This window comes from Rhagoletis pomonella, unplaced genomic scaffold, assembly GCF_013731165.1.
Source record: "Rhagoletis pomonella isolate Grant_MI unplaced genomic scaffold, Rhpom_1.0 Rhpom_scaffold_00007, whole genome shotgun sequence".
NCBI lineage: Eukaryota > Metazoa > Arthropoda > Insecta > Diptera > Tephritidae > Rhagoletis > Rhagoletis pomonella.
This window is the reverse complement of record NW_023458561.1, coordinates 3,318,979-3,339,943: the sequence shown is the minus strand read 5'-3', so window position 1 is coordinate 3,339,943 and position 20,965 is coordinate 3,318,979. Positions and strand designations below refer to the sequence as shown.

The window sequence follows — 20,965 nt, the reverse complement described above, 5'->3', positions numbered from 1 at the left end:
ACACAAAGCGCATACTTTCATGCGATTTTCTTTATGATCGCATTTGTGTTCTGGATGTACAATAGTCATTATTTCCTGACAGAAGAGTACATAAATACCAAAATAAATCTCATACAAGCTTTGAATTTATTTACTTATTATGAGGAGTACCGTTGGCCTAAGTTAGAGCATTTTTATTTCTTGCACAAGCGCAGTGCGACTTGCCTGCGCTACTTGCTTATAGCAAGAAACCTTTAATAAAAAATTACTACCGTATTATATAGCATACAATATTGTATACATACATACATATATTGCGATATCGAAAGTGTTTGTAATGAGAAAGTTCACGCTACAGAAAAAGGTAATTGTGGTGTTTTATCTAAGTTGTATACCGGTAGCGCCCAATAAATCTCGATCAAGTATTCTTTCGGTAGGAAAAAATGAAAATGTTTCACATTGATTTGATCCGTTTTAGTGAGTTAAAAAAAGGGAACAGATTTGTATGAGATTTCTTTTCGTATAAATATGCTCTAATTATCGAGAAGTACGCCTTCCTCTTTTGCAAATATATCCTATCAGAAGTATATAAAATGTGGATATCTTTAAAACAGGAGCAGCTAGGATTTCAATTTAAGCGGATTCTTAACCTTAAGATATCAACAAGTACAACCCTGCTTTCAGATTTTGTCGACATTTTTATGCAACCTATCTTCGCTTCCTGCCCCCCGTGTACAGAGCCAAACTGGCATATAAAATTTTGCATATATGTTAGTTTTCGTTGTGAATGTTTTGGAGTTTCTGTCAATCGCGTCTTGTAGGGAATATTGTCCACTCCACATTTGTCCCAACTAGAAGTCTCAAGTAAATTGCAGACTTTCGTGAACTAGATATTTATTTCGCCATATCCAACTATGCCACTTGGTCACTGTAACCAAATCTTGGTAATTATAACTAAACCTTTTTCTGAGTGTAGTCTTAACCGATGAATGTGCTAGTACAAATGTGGATTGTTGGAGAAAATGTTGGACCAAAATGTTTAAATTAAAAATCTAATTTTGGGCGGGACGAATTTCGCCGGGTCTGCTAGTTTATAAATATAATTGCTGTTATTATTTCATAATTTGATCATAAATTACTTTTAGATATGTTCCCTCGTATATAATAAATACAATTTTGCTAAACAAATATATTGTGTTACTCAATTGAAAGGGACAGTTGATTTGATATTTGCCAACCGAAAATTTTGAACGTGATACACTACTCGAGATCAGTGAGGCTTAAAACATAGTACGTTTAATTCGTAAGAAATTTCCTTATTTCTGGAAACAATGAAAGGCTCTTAGACAGTCATAAACATTTAAGGTTTTAATTTGGCACGCAATTTGTGATTAGCATGTCCAAAAACTTAATCAGTGGAATTTTTAAAAATATTGTCTTATTTTTAGAAAAATTCATAGTCCATTTTACATCTGTCAACTGTCAGAGTTTTAATTTGACATACAATTCATGATCACCATGCCAAAAAGCATAATCAGTGGTATTTTCAAAAAGATTTTCTTAATTGTAGAGAAATTGATTGACAGTTGATTTGACAGCTTTCAACCGTAAAACTATAATTTTTATGGTATATTCGGACTAGCATTACAACAGTACTATATATATATATATCGTAATTATTATAATCGTAAAGCCCTTCTAATTTGTCGCGTAAAACATGGCTTCTCCGACTACTGTGACTCATGGCTTTTTCCAAAAAAAACTCAATAACTTTAAAAAATTGGAAGGTTTAAAATACTGTAGCTATTTTTGGCATCGGGAGACGAAACTCTCATCATTAAAATATATTGAATTTTCCACTGACTTATTGGCAAATATTGGCTGTATTCGCTGAACTTTAGGGCCTATGAGACACGTCTTTCCGTTATCCGATTTCTGAGGGAATTCTTGCTTTGTAGGATAAAGTTGCAAAATATGGCGCAGTCTACTGCACGTGCATGATGATATTCATTGAATTATTTTGCAAAATACTTAATAGGGGAGCGAGGGTGTTATAGAACACATAAGGAAATCTGAATTTTTGCTATTTTTTTAATTTTACAACAGCGCAACAAAAAAAATAAAAACAACTTTGGTACGGCAAATCTTAAAGCTGGTTTTGATATTTTTTTTGTGCTGATTTCGAATTCGTAAGCATAAAGTTTCTATCAGCTCCTGATTTTGAAAAAAAACGAGGTCAAAGTGTAAAAGAATCGCGGTTTTGCAATATTTTAGAGGCTTTAGCAAAGAAACTAAATGTGAGAGAACCTTCCTGGCTTAAATTAAAGCTAGGTCTCTCGACTACTTTCTCTGAAAAGAGATCTTGAATATTTGAGATCTTAAATATTTTTTACCATTATGATCTTAAACTAAATGATGGCAAATTTGTATACATATTTCCCTCCACAGGGGCGTTTAAACAGGGAAAAGCCAGAATACACCGCGCGTGTAATAATACAGAGTACCAGTTTGACCGAGCTTTGCCCGCAGTGTACATCCTTTTTAAAGTTTTCCAGGTTTAGATATCAAATACTGGTCATTTGGATAGCTTTAAAAAAAATATTTTTGAAAAAAAAATTGGATTTCGATATCTATTAAGTAAATTTTTTACTCAAAAAATTAGGTGGCAACGCTATTCCGAAATACGCTGGAACGAATAGCACATACCTTGGGCGTATATGTACTGTTTATACATAAAAAAAATGCTGATGGAAATTAACAAAATAAACATTTTTATTACATAGAAGCGTAGCAACCGTGATCGAAAATATTTTCTGACCATATTCCTCAACAATACCTTTCATTTGATATAAATATTGCGATGTTTTAGATAAATTGTTTGGAATCGAAAATAAGTGGCAACCTTACACCACTATCTTAAGGAATACTTAGGGGAAGCATTGTTTAAGAACGTTCTCTTGGTACCCATAAATAGTAATATTTTACCTTTTTTACTAAACAAAAAATTAAATAAATATCCGATTAAAAATAGGTGGCAACCCTATTAAAAATATTTTTGAATTGGGGATTTTTAAAATACCTTCCATTTAATGCCCATATTATGATGTCTTAATTAATTTGTAACTAATTTCGAATAAGTGGCAACCTTATACCAATCTTCTCGGAGATAATGCCTATTCAGATAACCTTAAAATCCAAACATTATCTGCGTACAAAATTTCATCAAAATCGTTAGAGCCATTTCCGAGAACCCTATGGATATCACAGCTGAAATGACGCGCTTATATATACACGAGATTTGGAAGTTTTTATCCAGACGTCCAATCGACATGTTTGAGGTATCGTTGGAAAGGTCTTGCAGAGTGTGTCCAGAAAATGTATTTAAGCTTCATAAACGATTAACCTGATTGTTAAAAATTGGGCTAAAGTGTTGCGAAACAAAACACCTTTTTTTGCTTTTGCCGGTTTAAGGGGGTACCAAACATATTTAGTGTTATTCTATAGGCCAATACCTTTCACACTATACCTTATATATTAAGTTATAGAGCTAAATGTGTTTTGGTTCGTGTCTCCACTGCGAGATGCTTTGCGAGGTGTGTACCGTCCTCCGTACCGTCCTCCGTACCTTCATTTAATTTTTTTCAAACTTTCAGGAATTAAAGCACAAAAAAAAACTAGGAAGGTTTTGTTCCAGGATGTATCGATTCGTAGCCCTTTGTGGGCGTGGCTGGTCCCTGAAATTCGAAACAAGCAATTTTTTAAACTAACACTGAGGTCGCACTACTCATTCCACACCATTGAAGTGGATATCAGTAGAAAGGTCTTAAAACAAGCTATCAAACGCTATCTTATTTTTTTTTTGTATATAAAATATACATATGTCATAAAGTTGTCGCCTGAAAACTAAAAAATCGGGCTGCTGAAAATAGAGTTTTCGGGCATTTTCGCAAAAACTGGTCAGTAGATTTTATTCTAGGTTTCCACAAGTTTAGCCCAGAACCTTAGCTTGTATCTGGTATATAGCTTATATCTGCGAAAACTCTTGTTGTGGAGACATTACGATTCAAATTGAAAAAATGTCGCTCCAAAAAGGTAAAATTGTTAAAAATTAATATATTCATCTACTTTGGTTACTTTAAGATATAAAAATAATATACCCAGTTCCCCGAAAAAAGGTGGCCATTCCCCGATTTCCACTTAAACGAAATTCCCTGCAAATTGGGGAATTTCCCGCGAGTTGACAAGTTGAAGGATGCAGCTGTGCTAAACACTTAGTACATGTCTTGGAAACCGCAATTTGGGTGTATTTTAAAGTTTTTTCCAGTCACATGCCGAAATTGTAATATTTTCCACCATTTTAATTGTAGTTATGTACACAGTATTTAACCATGCTACATGGGTTTATCACCCGCACTTAACCTACCTGTGAAGATGCATAAAATATTACCCACAGTTGTACATAAATATGTATGTATGAATGCATTTAGTTCACCGCTACTACTTACATAAAATGTATATATTGCCACTGAGCAAAACTACTGGAGAAGAAATCATTAGTTTAATAGCACGAGTGCAACACCGTACACGTAATAGAAGTAAAACTTTTTAAAAAAGCACACAAAGTGTGCGCGCCACACCCGGTAGATATCTTAACAACAATTAAACACACACAATTTATGATATCAATTTCGTGACGAGAATTATACGCATTTTTTAACTGCCTTGGAAACGTACGGAAAATCTTTTTTCATTTTTCGTCTACTGCTAGAAACAAAAAATAAAAAAAAAACAGAACTTTTGTAACGATTCGTATGAATAAAAAAGATTTGCCGTACGTTTCCAAGGCAGTTAAAAAATGCGTATAATTCTCGTCACGAAATTTATATCATAAATTTTGTGTTTCTAGTTCAGCTTTCGTCACTCGAAAATTTTACCTCAAAGAGGTGGTTTATTTGATATATACAAATATACAAGAATTGCTCGGTTTAATGTAATAAGATATTTACTATTTCAAAATTGAATTTTTGTGGGAAAATGCAATCAATATTTGATCAATTCATACTGTTGGTTTACAAAAAGACAGATGCAAAGACATATTTCGCACACCGTCTTCAAAAGGGACACAACTCAAAATTTGTCATTTTTGAAATTATGCGCTAAAAATGTACACTGAGCTTTTATTTACCTTTCAGCAAAAACTGCAGCAAATTTTTGTAATAATTTGTTTAAAAAAGCCTAAGGTAATGTCTCCCTTGTCCATATGATTATCACGTGCTAAGAAATAGTTTTTCGCAATTTCTGACAAACGTGTAATTTGGAGTTGTGCCCCTTTTGAAGACGGTGTGCGATTTGGATCTTCGCCATTTATTGAGAAGTTAATTTATTTGTTAAACTTTGTCTTAGTTAGCGCTGTCTTGGTCTTTCCATCGCAGTGAGGGCCTCCCTCTTCCTCTGCTAGCACCAGCGGGTTCCGAGTTGAATACTTTCGAACGACATGACCAAGCCAGCGGAGCCGCTGTATTTTAATTCACTGCACTATGTCCATGTCGTTGTAAAGCTCATACTACCATCATCTGCGGTAGTTGAAAATGCGTCAAGACCCTTCAGCAAAATCTTTCTCTGGAATACTCCAAAAGCCGCCTCATCGGATGTTGTACCTGTCCATACTTCTGCGCCATATACCAGTAAGGGCATAATGAGTGACTTATATAGTGTGGTTTTCGTACGTCGAGAGAGGACTTTACTCGTTAATTGCCTACCAAGTCCAAAGTAGCTCTTGTCGGCAAGAGTAATGCTGTGTTGGATTTCAATGCTGACACTGGTTTTGCTCCATACGCTTTCCGGGATGTTTCGGTAATTAGAGCGTAAAAATAAGTTACTCTCTTACAATTGTCAAAAATGTGTAAACACGTGCCAAAGTTCCCTGAGCGTGAGGAGCACAAAAAACCACATTTCATGCCCGGAATCAGCAAATCAGCTCTAAACAATGATTTTATGAGTATTTATCCCTCGATGGCTAATAAAATGAGAAAACAATCACATTTTATAAGACTTCCGTGGTATTTTTCCATTCCTACAACAGCTGTTATGACAATTTGAGTTTTTGCACATTTTTGCCAGAAAAAACCGGGCTGTTTCGGGCACGAATAAGAAGACATTTACGATAAAAAAGTTGTACGTATTCGCTCACCATTACCAATTTTTACAGCGTGAGGAACGCTTTCTGGGCTGTTTTGGGCATCCGCGGGATCCCACGGGCTCGTGTGGAACAAACCTATTATTATATGTGTTAGTGCTGGTTCCCAAGTAAACGAAATTCTCTACATTTTCAAACTTGTACTTAACTGTCAACAGTGACGTGAGTGCCAAGGCGCGAATGCGCTGACAGTTTGTTTGATGACAGGAGGTACTTCGTCTTGATCTCGTTGACCACAAGGTCCAATCACTTTGCTTCTTTTTTCAACTTGGAAAAGGAAGTACAGACTTCGCGGTTCTTATTACCAATGATGTCTATATTATCGGAATACGCCAGCAATTGCACGCTCTTGTAGTAAATTGTTTATGAGCGGTTGTTCTACAGCTATTATTATCTTCTCCAACATCAGATTAAAGAAATCCTTTTAGTGCTATAGAAAGCGGCTTTGAAGGCCACAAATAGGTGGTGAGTCTTGATCCCTTTCTAGCGGTTTTTTTCCAAGATCTAAAGCCACACTGATAAGGCCCGATCAGTTCGTTGTCAGTGGGCTTCAGTCTTTCACACAATACAATCGATAAGACCTTGTAACCAATGCTTAGAAGGCTGATCCCGAGGTAGTTGGCGGGAATGGTATGGCCGACTTTCTTGTGGATTGGGCAGAGCGCGTTTAACCCTTCGGAGGGCGCTCTTTGAAAGTTACACGAGAGAGCGCCGCGGCAATTTAGCCGCAAGGTTTATCTCAAAGGTTACCTGCATTTTTTTTTATTTATGTCGAAAAATCATTCAAATGCAACATTTGAATAATTTGTATTTGTCCTGAAACATATTATTAGCATTTATTTTTAAAATTTATATGCGTCATCATCAACAGTAGTGTTGGTAAATTCTACACGTTGTGAAATATTCTTGGAATGTTTTCTGCAAATGTTTTTGCTAGAATTAATACAAAAAATTGTTGTCTTATTATTCCTGGTACGTATTCCTGGTTTCACTTTCTGTTGCGTAGCTGGTTCGCTTCTATATACATTTAAAAACATCTTTTTTTTATTGTCCGAATCCGGTTTGTCTCCAAACCAAATTTGACAAGCGATGATGGAAATTCGTTCTAAAATACATTTTTTAAAAACACCGTTTTTCCTTAAAACCTTATATATAATGAGTATCATAATAGTTACAATGTGTACGCAAAGTATTCGTAAAGTATTCGCAAAGTATAATTTTAAAATTACACATGACAAAATACTTACAAAATAACAATTGTGATTTAGACCATTGGTGCGCACGGGAGTCTCCGGGAGCTACTCGGCTTTCACATACAAGTCGTGTGTGCGCAGCTAGAGAACTGTTGCGACGCTAGCAGCGAATTACCCTCCAGTACTGCTGGAGTCAATCGCTACTTTTGAACCGCTACTTCACCGACTCCTAGGTAAGTAGCTATGTACTCTATTAACCCGTGGTAGTGTACATGGTAGTGCAGAGTCGAACCAGTCGGAAGCAGAATAGCGAAAACCTCCCTCCAGTACTGCTGGAGTCAATCGCCACCTTTTAACCGCTACTGCATCAACTCCTAAGTAAGTAGCTACTCTATTAACCCGTGGTAGTGCACATGGTAGTGCAGAGTCGAACCAGTCGGAGCATAGTAGCGAAAAACTACGACAGAGGATGCCCATAAATCACTACCTTAGGAACTCCCGGTAGTGCAGAGAGAGCCGATGGTTACTACCGCCTAGTACATTCATTGCCTTGTAAAACTAATCGCTGAAATACCCTGCAAGTAGTCGGTCGGTAATTAACGGAGTTTATCAGGTAGCTACCGATTCATCAGTCCTGTAGTCGCTCCCCCGTACTACAAGGTAGTTTGCGTTTGCTAGTGTACGCATACTAAGACAAAAATGTTGCGCTGGCATTGGTAGCTCTGTCGACGCTGTGGACCACTGTGTTAACCACCCGCGCTTAACATATGTTAATATATGGTAGCATTGCGTGCTAACATTAATATACTCACATACATACCTACTAACCCAGTAGTGCATATACCTTGTACGGCGCACGTAAAGGAAAAATATTAAGAAGCGCGGAAAAATAAAATCCCTTAAGTTAAAGACTTAAATTGCGATAATTTAATGAGCAATTTTTAATTAAAAAAAAAAAAAAAAAAATACCAACCCATCGAAATTATTAAAATTTATATTACGAAAAAAAAAATAATAATACATACGCACGTAAATAATAAAACTCGAAAGAGAGTATTGCGGATACATTGTGTTACTATAAAAGAAAAGTAAGTCAAAATCCGATCGACTATACGGGCACTCATATTTATCCATCATTCGCGGGTATTAAAATACATAGAAAAAAAAACAATTTTATAAATTCTCGAGTTCACATTTAAATGCAAACGAACAAGTCTCCCATCAAAGAACCAAAACACCTCAATTGCTAGATATACCGAAAATGGTTGACGAAGATAAGCATCAAAGCACCCCTGCAGAAGCTACACGCTCAAAACAGGGTACGAAGCAAAAAAAGACCAAAGACTTTTCGGCCGCAAAATTTATTGCGGAAAGTGACAGTCTAATAAGATACTACACTAGGTTTTCCGCAGCCCCTATCCAAGACAATTCAGAATCAGTACTGGAAGTAAAAACCCACAGTCTTGATAATTTTTGGATACTTCTCCAATCGGCTTATGACGCCATAATTGAAACTGAGGATTCAGATCTACCTGAAAATTTTAAATCCTCGGCTTACGCCAAATATGAAAATTGCTTAGACCAATACGAAGAAACAAAGGCTATGATTTCCGATCAACTAAAATTAATAAAGCCATTAAATGCACCTACTCCACCTCTGAGAGTAGAGCTGCCCCAAATACAAATCCAAGAAGCAAGTTCAGGCATACATCTTAAAGTGCCAGCATGTGATACAGAAGTATTTCATGGAGGTTATGAACAATGACCGTCCTTCCGGGACATGTTTACAGCCGTATACATAAACCATCCAAAGTTATCTCAAGCACAAAAACTGTATCACCTCAGATACAAAACAAAAGGTCAAGCAGGCGCTATAGTAAAACAATTCGCTCTTAGTGACGATAATTTTAATCTGGCTTGGGAAGCATTAAAATCACGATATGAGAATGAAGAGTATTGGTCGACAACCAAATAACGATTTTAATGAACTTGCCAAAAATTCAAAAGGAAACAAGCGAAGAATTCGTGAAATTACAGTCCACTGTATCAAACTGTTTGTCGGTTCTCGCGACACAAAACATTCCCACTGATAGTTAGGACCCTATTCTGGTAAACGTATGCGCTGCTTTACCAGAAAAATCGTTACTCTTATGGGAGCAATCGCTCTCATCCCGAAAAAAATGCCCAACGTGGCAACAAATGAAAGACTTCCTCACTACCCAATTCGAAATCGCAGAAAGGGTAGATAGAAAAATATCAAAGCCGAAAAATACACAGCTCGACCTCAATAGAAGCTACAATAGACCCCAAGCCAGTAACAATAATTTACATAATCGAAGTTTCAACAGAACGCAATCGTTCATCGCAGAACAAAACAAACGTATGTCATGCGAATTTTGTAAAGGAGGTCACGCATTAAGATCTTGCGAGAAGTTTAAAAAACTTACAACAACCGAACGATATAATGTCGTTAGAAATGATAGACTTTGCAGAAATTGCGTCTCACACTCCCACATGCAAAAAGACTGTGAAAGTAAATTCAATTGTGTATACTGCCAAAAGAGGCATCACTCGATGCTCCACATTAATAATTTTACCCCCCAAAATAGCTCCTACTCGCAAAGAGCCACAGGGCTAGTTGCAACAGCTAGACCCGAACACCCCGAAAATCTCGAAAACGAAACCGAGAAACCATGCTGTTCGAAAACAGCAAATATACAAGCGCTTCATTCCGAAAATGAAAGCAAAATTTTACTGCCAACCGCGATTGTCTCGATTGAACATCGAGGAGAATTGTTCAAGCTTAGAGCTCTAATCGATCAAGGCTCACAAAGATCGTTTATCTCATCAAAAGTACAAAACCGGCTAAAACTCCCAACCACAAACTCAAACTTTGAAATTTCGGGAATGGGTGGAAGAGTAATACAAAACTCTAATAAAATGTGCTCATTAACCCTGATTTCCCCCAATGCGGATGTAAGAATAGAGGCAAACGCCATAGTTCTGCCGCAACTTACAAATATGCTTCCAAGCTATAAAGTAAATGGCAAAGATCGCAAAAAATTTGCCCATCTAAAATTAGCGGATCCCAACTGCCACACCCCCGCGCAAGTTGATGTCCTATTAGGCAGCGACCTAATCCCCCAAAAAATGCTAAAAGGCATTGAGAAAATTTCAAATACCCTGTTAGTCCAAAATACCATCTTTGGATGGATATTGAGCGGCCAAATAAAAGAAAAAATATCGGTATTCACAACTCAAGTTGAAGATATTTCAAACGAATACCTCAATTCTCAATTAAGAAGATTTTGGGAGTTAGAAGAACTCCCCCCCCCATGCAAGTCATTACCCCAGAAGATAAGTATTTTGAAGACTATTATAAAGCCACAACTACAAGATCAAAAAACGGCCGCTACGTCGTACGGCTACCATTCAAGCCACAATTTCCCGACACACTCGCCTTAGGCCACTCTCGAACCTCAGCACTTCAGCAATTTTTAAGTATGGAAAAAACCTGCTTAAAAAAGGCGAGCTAAAGACCTCGTATGACAATGTACTCGAGGAATACCTCCAATTAAATCATATGGAAGTAGTCGAGTCATATGAAAAAATTACAAAAGGTAAATATACTTCATTTTACCTCCCACACCATGCAGTAATAAAGCCAGAAAAACTTACAACAAAAGTAAGAGTTGTATTCAATGCCTCGAAATGCACAAGCTCAGGCAATTCATTAAATGACGTATTATATACGGGACCCACACTACAACCTGATTTAATGCTCCTAATACTAAATTGGCGCATGTTTAAATACGTTTTCAATGGGGATGTCGAAAAAATGTACAGACACATCCTTGTACATAAAAACGACCAAGATTTTCAGCGCATTATATTTCGCAATTCACCTAGTAGTCCAATACGCGACTACAAATTAAAAACGGTGACATTTGGCGTAAATTGCGCCCCCTTTCTTGCCATTCGAACACTTCACGAATGGGCAAACGATATAAAAGAAAAACTGGCTCTAGCAACCCCGGTGTTAAAAACACAAACTTATGTGGACGATATCCTGTCGGGAAGCCACAACTGCGGAGGGTTCCCCTTGAAGAAGATAACGGCCAACCACCCCGAAATATTAAATAATATAAATAAAGGCCACATATTAGACACAAACTTCCTCATCTTTGAAAAAGAAAGTACCACCAAAACTCTGGGAATACGATGGAATGCGATATCAGATCAATTCTCATATACCCTTGAGTCAATATTTGCAATATCCGCAAAAACCAAAAGGCAAATCCTGTCGTCTGTGGCAAAACTTTTTGACCCCGCAGGATGGCTTGCACCAATTATGATCCAAGCAAAGATACTCATTCAAGAATTGTGGCTAGACGGAACAGATTGGGACGAACAAGTTAAACCACTACGCTTGATAAAATGGTCCCAATTTGCCAACAATCTGAACACTATTTCGGAAATACAAATCGGTCGATGGGTAAACTACTCTCCCGAACATCAAGTCGAACTTCACGGCTTCTGCGACGCCTCTGAAAAGGCATACTGCGTTACTATATACGTGCGCACCCAACAAGATAGCAAAACAACAATCCACTTGCTAGCCGCAAAAGGCAAAGTGGCTCCGCTAAAGACCGTAAGCCTACCACGACTTGAGCTATGCGGGGCTTGCAAAACTAGCCTCCACCGTTCAAACCCACTTAAGCCTGAACAATCGCAAATTACATCTATGGACTGACTCTGAAATAGTTTTAGCTTGGTTAGAAAAACCACCCCATATGTGGAAGACATATGTGTCAAACCGCACAGCCCAAATAATTGACTTAGTTGGGCCAGCAAATTGGCGACATGTAGCCAGTGCTGACAACCCTGCCGATCTTGGCACAAGAGGTTGCAAACCCCTGCACCTCGCCACCACCTCACTCTGGTGGAACGGCCCCAGCTGGCTAACAGAATCACAAGAATTCTGGCCACAATCCCCGATACGCAACATAATACTCCCGAAAGTCGAAAAATTGAAAGCTTTCATGCCGTATTGGATGATACTGACATCCTGGAGCGATTTTCATCGTTCCCCCGAGCCCTGAGAGTAATAGCTTATATGTTTCAGTTCATAACTCGCCTCAAAAATAAAGTAAAAGGAGCGCCTAACCCCCCGCATCATGCACTAACCCACCAAGATCTGCAACGGGCTAAAATCACTCTGATTATGTCTACTCAGACCCGCTATTATGACCGGGAAATAGCACTTTTGATGGTATCAAAGCCAATAGATAAAAAGAGCCCACTCATAGTTCTTAATCCCTTCCTAGACTCGAAGGGACTGCTACGCGCCAATGGACGTCTGGCAAACTCCAGTTTGAGTTATAACGAGCGGCACCCAATAATAATACCCGAAAAATCCCCATTTGCCACACTGTACATAAATTATTTGCACTTATTGATGCTACACGCCGAACATCGGCTCATGCAGCAAATGATCCGACAAGAGCTTTATATCCCACGACTAAAGCCTCAGATAAAGAAATGTACTTTCCTGTGTAAAGTTTGCACTCTACATAAGCAGAAAATGCGCACGCAGATCATGGCAGCTCTACCACCTGAACGCTGCAATTTCTCATTGCCCTTTACCATCACGGGTGTTGACTTTGCGGGGCCTTTCCAGATAAAGGCCTCTATGTTAAGGTCTTCCACCTTTACGAAGGGCTATGTGGCCGTTTTTGTATGTGTTTCGATACACCTTGAGTTATGTTCAGATCTGACAACTGCAGCTTTTCTCGCGGCATTTGCCCGCTTTGTCGGAAGGCGTGGATTTCGCTCAAAAATAATGAGCGACAATGGCAAAACATTCGTCGGAGCCCAAAGAGCCACTGAAAGGCAATTTATCCAATTTATTAAGGAAGTCTCGCCTGAAATCATAAAGAAATATGCACCCCAAGGAATTAATTGGCAATTTATTCCCCCTAGCGCTCCACACATGGGGGGACTCTGGGAATCCGCCGTAAAAAGCATTAAAGCGCATTTCAAGAAGATCGCTGGTAATTACAAATTTACTTATGAAGAGTTCACCACTCTATTAGCTCGAATTGAAGCCGTTCTCAACTCACGGCCTCTCAATACCCTCTCGCAAGATCCCTCCGAGTTCACAGCCCTCACCCCTGGGCATTTTCTCAGAGGAGCTCCACTTCTGGCCATACCCGAGCCAGAAACGCAATCCCTATCACTCACAAATCGATGGGAAAGAATTAAAGTTCTCCATCACGAATTTAGCCGTCGATGGAAGGAGGAATATCTAAAAGACCTCCATAAAAGATACCGATGGAAAAACACTCAAGAAGCGCCAAAGATTGGAGACTGTGTCCTAATTCATGACGAATGTCTTCCCCCTACGGAATGGCGGCTCGGCCGCATAGAGAAAGTATATCATGCATCCGACGGTCATGTCCGCGTAGCTGATATCCGTACACAAAGCGGCATACTAACTCGACCGCTCGTCAAGCTATGTTTCCTCCCAACCGCCTCCCCTACCGATGGCGCGAATTCCGATATCTAAAATCGTCAAACAGCAATAAACGTAACGAAGCCGTAACAAAACCCGATAATATAAAAAGTGCCTAAATCCGTACCTTCGAACTCACACCAAGTGGCTTACACCTAGCAATCACGCTCATAAATGATTTATGCTATACTAAAGTCCGTTCTCCCCTAATGTAGAAAAATATGGACGTGGAAATGCTGGAAGCCGCACCAACGCCAACTATCCGTTCAGCAATCACCGTGCCCCGCTCGGCAGCAGCTCCGGCCGCAGCGCCTCGAAACCTCACGCCCCGACCCGCCGCCGCTCCGATGGCATCACTACGTGCCGAACCTCCACAAAGGAGCTCAGCAGCCGTACATGGCGTACGATGCCCACTGTGTCGTTGCCCACACAAACTCCGCCTATGCTCCATTTTTAGGAGTATGCAGCCGCCGCAGCGCCAGCAAGTCGCGCAAGCTCATGGGTACTGCCTGAACTGCTTGGCGCTGTCGCACGCCACGAGGGAGTGCGACTCCCCCATCATGTGCCAACTGTGCGACAGACCGCACCACACGCTGTTGCATCGCACCCCCGCACGCATCATGCCCGAGACACCAGTTGCCCGAAGCAATGGGCGACGAAGACCGCAGGGCAATATAGCACGATCGCGGGACCACCAGCATAACAGGGCCACCGCACTTTTAACCACCCCGGGGCTCGCTATCGCGCTCCAGCAGGGACCCGTCGCCGACACCAGCCCACGCAACGCCCCCGTCGGGCAACCGGACTAAGCAACGTAGTGTAGACCCTGCAGCAACTCCAGCAACTACTAGGCTGAAGACTCGCCTAGGGGGGCCGGGATGGCTAAATGAGTTCAGCTGTTCCCCCCTATTTGTCTATGGTGAATGGCTCCGTGGAGCAGCAGCAACCCTGCCTAAGCGCCCACTCACCACGGCCCGTTCCCCCCACGTACACATAATACACCTACACACACATATATACATATGAATTGTACTTACACATACACACACACATGAACTACAAAATAACATAAAACAAAACACAATTGTTCGAATGTCAACGTGTTCAGACGTGTTCTGCGATATAACCCCGCCAAGCCAATAAAGTGCGAAGTTTAAGTCTCCCCAAAGTTTTAAGTTTTTATTTTTCTCGTTTTTCGGAAAAAGTGGTGAGTGTGCCCCCCCAAAGTGTCTTGCCATTGGTGTAAGATTAGCGAGACCCTTATCACAAACTTACTTTTCCAGCTATCTTAAAAATAATCTTGCGAGTTACATTCAAATTTGTTTGGTACACGGAAGAACGCGACGCAGCAATACAGCCGCATATATGAGAAATAAATAAATTCGATTTTTTTATCAGGCATGGAATGCATTACTACTTTTCCTACTGGGTGTTCACATATCTATCGCCGTTATTACCTTTTGTAGCTAATGTATATATAAGTACATGTGTATACATTAGGATGCCCATCGAAAATGCTTTTTTGGAAATTTCCAGACCCCTCCTCCCCTAATTTTATTCGTTTTTATGAGAAATATTATTGCCTATTTTCACAAATTTTTTAAAGGTCATTTAGAGCTCGCAACCTGTCGATTTATGTTAGATTTATGAGTTTTTTAATGACTATTTTTAATTAAATTTCAGAGATCGAATATGATCTGAGAGGAGGATATATAGGCCTTAAAAATGGTATATAATAATCTGTTGCCAGACTCTGCTTGTTGGGATTTTTTTATCGGGTAAAATAAAAAAACGCATATTTCTCTTAATTTTTTAATTTTCACCATCGATAATTTCCATAATTTAAAAATATGTAGAAAAAATAATTTTTTTTTAATAAACTGATAGCTCATTTATTACGATCGCATAAAAGTTGTCGAACTTAGGCGACTTTTCTTAAATACGGCCTTGAATTCATATTGTGTATGTAACGAAATTTCAGATTTTTTGAGCAGCGTGGCTAAGAAATCCATCAATATTTATTCAAAATTGATATATTACAATCGCTTTTTTAGCAAAAAAGTGGTTTTTCAAGAAATTTTAGGAAAATGGGGGTGGAAACGCCCACTTATATCATATATGTGTATCTCAGAAACTACTTGGCCTATCTCGACCACACATTGCGCCATATTGAAAATTTTTAAAATCGGACAAAAACCACGGGCTCCACCAACGTAATGGTAATTTCAAAAAACTCAAAGATTGCTATATTTTAGGGGGAATAGGTTTTGTCCGATTTCAAAAATATTCAAGACGGAACTTAAGGTGGCTAAGCACAATGTGTATACAAAATTTAGTTGAGATCGGTCAAGTAGTTCTTTCCTATCAGTTTATTTAAAAATATATTTAATTTTAGATAGTACTACATATTTTGAAATTGCGGAAATTATCGATAGTCAAAATTTCAAAAATTAAGAGAAACATTTTTTTTTTTTAATTTTACCCGATAAAAATACCAACAAGCCAAGTCCGACAATAGATTACTATATACCATTGTAAAGGTTTATATATCCTCTTCTCAGATTATAATCGATCTTTAAAATCGAATCAAAAATAGTCATTCAAAAACTCATAAATATACAAAATCGTATTTTCTGACCTAAATCGATAAAAAATCTATAAAAATAGGCAATAATATTTCTCATAAAAACGAATAAAATTAGGGGGTAGGGTCTTGAAATTTCCAAAAAAAGCATTTTCAATGGGCACCCTAGTATGCATACATATGTACGTTGGTATATCAATAAATGTTTTATAGCGTTTTCTTTTCTCGAAATAATGTTGCATTTATTCTGCCCTGCGCCAGGGCTGTCAAGTGTTCGAGTTGCTTTCTCAGCATTGTCACATTTATATTTCGTGCTCTTTCCTTAAAATGTTGCACTCTGATAATGTTGCCATATAAGAAGGTGAAATTTTTTTTGGAGAACAGAAAACGCCATTAATCAAAATATAATTTTAAAATCATATTTGAAAACGCATATTAAAAAAGCAATAAATATTTTAATATCTAATCTGATTATGCGAATTTTCAATTATTAAATAATCCTCTTAAAAAGCGATTTGAAAATGTGCGTTTTAAAAATTAAAATATTAATTTTAGGAGATGAATTGGAAATGCGTGTTCTCAAAACCAAAACAAATATTTGAGGTGTAAAGCCTGTGCCGAAACGTTTTTAAAAATAATACGTTCCATACAAATTTTTAAACGTAAATTTCCTTGTTAGCCAACCGGATTTTTTGTAAGTTGCAGGGAGGGTAAAAATTTAATACGAAATTTAATCCTAAGGCAGGTTCTTGGTCGCTCGCCCCACTTCAAATATAATTGTATATAAGTATTTGAATTGATAATCCTTAAGTATGTACATAGTTAAATTGTTTTTTTTTTTTTAATTCTAGCACACTTGTGTTTTTATTTTAAGTTGGTGCTTTATGTTTAAAAAAGTTTCGTCAAACGTGTACGATAGTATAGTATGTACGTAAGTATGTATGTATGTATGTCAAGTCATTTACTTGACCACTTATTATTTTAACAGCGAATAAAAGAAAAACAAATAAATTTCGAAAATGGCATGCATATTATGCAACACTAAAAAAAAATACCTATATACTTACTTAATAAATTGTGTGAAAAGGCTGCTGCATTTGCGTATAACACGTGCAGTTTTCGACTCCTCCTCCTGCGAACGGGAAAAGTCCAGACAATCATCCATTTTTCCTTCTTCATGTAAAATGGCTTGCTTTTCTTCTACTTTGCCTACACCTTTTTTTTTGGTTTCATAACTTTTGTAGCTTAGCCATAGGCTGGACTCGCAATGTTGCACAATGACAGTGGTATCACCGTACTTTATGATAGGCACGCCTATGACCTCGAGATCTTTATCTTCAAGTACTTTTTTTTCATCGTCCTTTTCCTGCCTGAGGCAGAAAGTCGTTGACGCAATTGATGCTTCTTCTTTTTTTAGCTTTAAACAAAAAAGAAAAATCATCTATCGTACAAAAAAAATCAGATAAGGAGATATTTTTACCAAAATTAGTTCGTTATTCTCATTGACGCCTAAATATCGGCCAGTGGTAATATGGCGTATACGCATCGGATGATACCAATTAATAAAACCTCCGGTCCATTTAGTCCGGGCTAACTCCAGCCGCCATAGGGAGCGAGCTTGCGACATTACTGATCCACCTTCATATACAACGATACTGAAATAAAAAAAAAAGAATTTGACCGAACTGTTAGTTAAAAAATAAGACGCGCATGCCTTTATTACTACGTGTATGTGACAGAATTCTTCATTTCATAAATTCATAAATGGTTCCGTTTATGCATAATTCGCAAATTCATGAAATTAAGTGTTTTGAAAAAGTGGAAACGCACTATCAAGAACCTAAACAGCAGAGTTGTGACATTTTTGGTTCCAGAAAATGGTCCATGTTATATTTAAATTGGTTTTAATGAATTTCAGTTTATTCATTTTGAACTTATTTAATATTTGAACAAATCCAGGTAACTTTTCCAGTGTTTTAAATCATGATTATTGCACTACATGATTTTGAATCTGAAAACGTCAAAACCCTAGCAAGCAGCTGTTTCTTAAATGCGGCATTGCCAGACTGGCAATTCACCATTTTATGAAATTATAACGAAATTCATGGTAAACTTTCGTGTATAATTGAATTCATGAAATTTTGTTGGTTATGCACACAGTTTAAATTCAAATTCATGAAATGATCTCGACCAACGCATAAACGTAGTATTTATATGTATGTATGTGCTTGCACCAGAGGTAAAACTTCTTTGCCGATTCCCTAAGAGGTAGAGAGGGGAATGAGAGAGTTTTATAATACATGTGTACATTAATACATACATACCATCGTCGACGTTTTTGCAAAACCGCCCATCGCCCAAATGCAAAACCGCCTATCTTACGGCACTCAAATTTTACAGGAGAGCGAACCACTAACAATACAGTGCAAAATCCTTATATATTCTGAAAAAAATAGCATCAAATGTTAGCTACTCTAGCAAACGTCGCTATAATACTTTGTATGTATAAATACACTTTCAAAAGTCGCTATAATATTTATTGTACGTATTTATACAAGTCGGCCGCTGTGGTGTAGTGGTAAGCAGTGCGCGCTTCCACTCCACAATGCCTGGGTTCAAACCCTGGTCAAAGCAACATCGCAAAAATATAGAAAAAAAGGTTTTTTCTTAACAGCGGTCGTCCCTCGGCAGGCAATGGCAAACCTCCAAGTGTATTTCTGCCATGAAAAACAGCTTCTCATAAAAATACAATTGCCGTTCGGAGTCGGCGTAAAACTGTAAGTCCCTCCGCTTTGTGTGACAACATCAAGGCGCACGCCACAAATCGGAGGAGAAGCTTGGCCAAACACTAACATATGTGTAAGCGCCAATCTATTATTATTTATACAAGTTCGAAAGTGTCCATCTTCTGATGAACTTAGAAAACTGCAAGAAAACGTGTTAGTTTCGGTGCCTAGTGGAAGACGCCGTAAAAAAGAAGTAGACCAATCTTCATGGAAGAGAGAGCGCGAAAAGCTAAAAAAAGCTTGCTATGTAAAAGTTACTCAAAACTCGCTATATTAATTTTTTATATATAAAACTAGCGGTACCCCGGTGTGCTCCTCTACACCAAATATTGAAAAATTGATGAAAACTTCTGGAACTTTTCTATATGAAGATTTATCATTTGTTTTATTTCAAAATGTTTGATCCTTTATTTTTAATCTTATCCAACACATTTGGATATACAACATTTTTTGTTTTTCCATCTTGGGTATGAATAAATAAACAATTTGGAATGCCAACTCTTGAACAGGCCACGTATAGCTGTCCGTGCGAAAACCACGGCTCCTCCAAATTCAATCCGCATACTTGAAGAGTTTGTCCTGGCGCCTTGTTGACGGACATGGCAAATGCTAGACGCACTGGGAATTGCAAACGCTTGAATTCAAACGTCATGTCTGTTTTTATCAGTGGAATACGTGGTATGAGCACAATTTCACCTTTCGCTTTGACAGTCAGTATTGTTGCTTCAACTAAATTCGCCATCAATTTTTTTACTGCCATTCTTGTGCCATTACACAGTTTTGGAGCATTTAAATTCCGTAGTAAAATAATTGATGAGCCGACCTTTAAATTCAAACAATGTGGTGGCTTACCAGGCGGTTCCATTGAATTCAAAAATTCAACTGAATAATTCACTGCGTCATCTTGATTCATTGCGCTGTCAACAGATTTATACGTTGTCACTTCATATGGCAATTTTTCTAGAATTTGATAATTGATTGAATTGACATGCACATTTTTGGTGCAAGTATTGCGCGTTCTCTCAACCAATCGTGATACAGGTAATTTTGAGCAATATTTGGAAACACGCATTCAATCAATTTTTCTTTTAATTGGAGAATTGTACAAAAATTCTTCGGCAATGTAATCAAGCCATTTGTATTATCGATTCGAACTTTGCCACTTCGATCTCTAACAATTGCTTCGACACCAATACCAATAATACCAAAGCACCACTAAAAAGCTGTTGATTTCCACGTAAATCCTGCATTGTGTTGATTCTTCAAAGTCAAAAATAGAAAGACCGAATATCAATGTACACCACCTATTCGATAATACGATGAAATGGCAGATATGTTGTGTTGTGGTGACTTTCATTCCATTGGCTCTACAAAATCCCTATTGAAAAACTTTCAGCCATGTTTATACTTGACTTAATTTATCCGAAGAAAAAATAAAATCAGCACATTATAGCAACAATTTTCCACTACGTTTTGAAACCTTTCGTACGAAATGATGCAACAAATTTGTGCAAAATTATTGAAATATTTTTTGAGCTCAAGGCCGGGTTGAAATAAAACAATCTGTTTTTGTTGTTTTTAAATCGTATATGTTTAAAAAAAAAATCAAGTACTAAACAAGAACTATAATGCAGCTATGTTTATACTTGACTTAATTTATCCGAAGAAAAAATAAACACAGCACATCATAGCAAGAATTTTTCACTATGTTTT

General features: G+C 37.9%; 1 protein-coding gene across 1 annotated transcript in view; it reads right to left on the bottom strand.

The window, feature by feature from the left end:
* Window positions 1-20,965, bottom strand: part of LOC118742255 (ryanodine receptor) — a gene marked incomplete at its 3' end in the record, with an annotated part of 525,243 nt that overhangs the window by 405,728 nt on the left and 98,550 nt on the right. Inside the window, 2 exon segments of the mRNA XM_036474193.1 lie at window positions 17,534-17,883; window positions 17,947-18,121. Coding sequence (XP_036330086.1) covers window positions 17,534-17,883; window positions 17,947-18,121 — 525 coding nt within the window.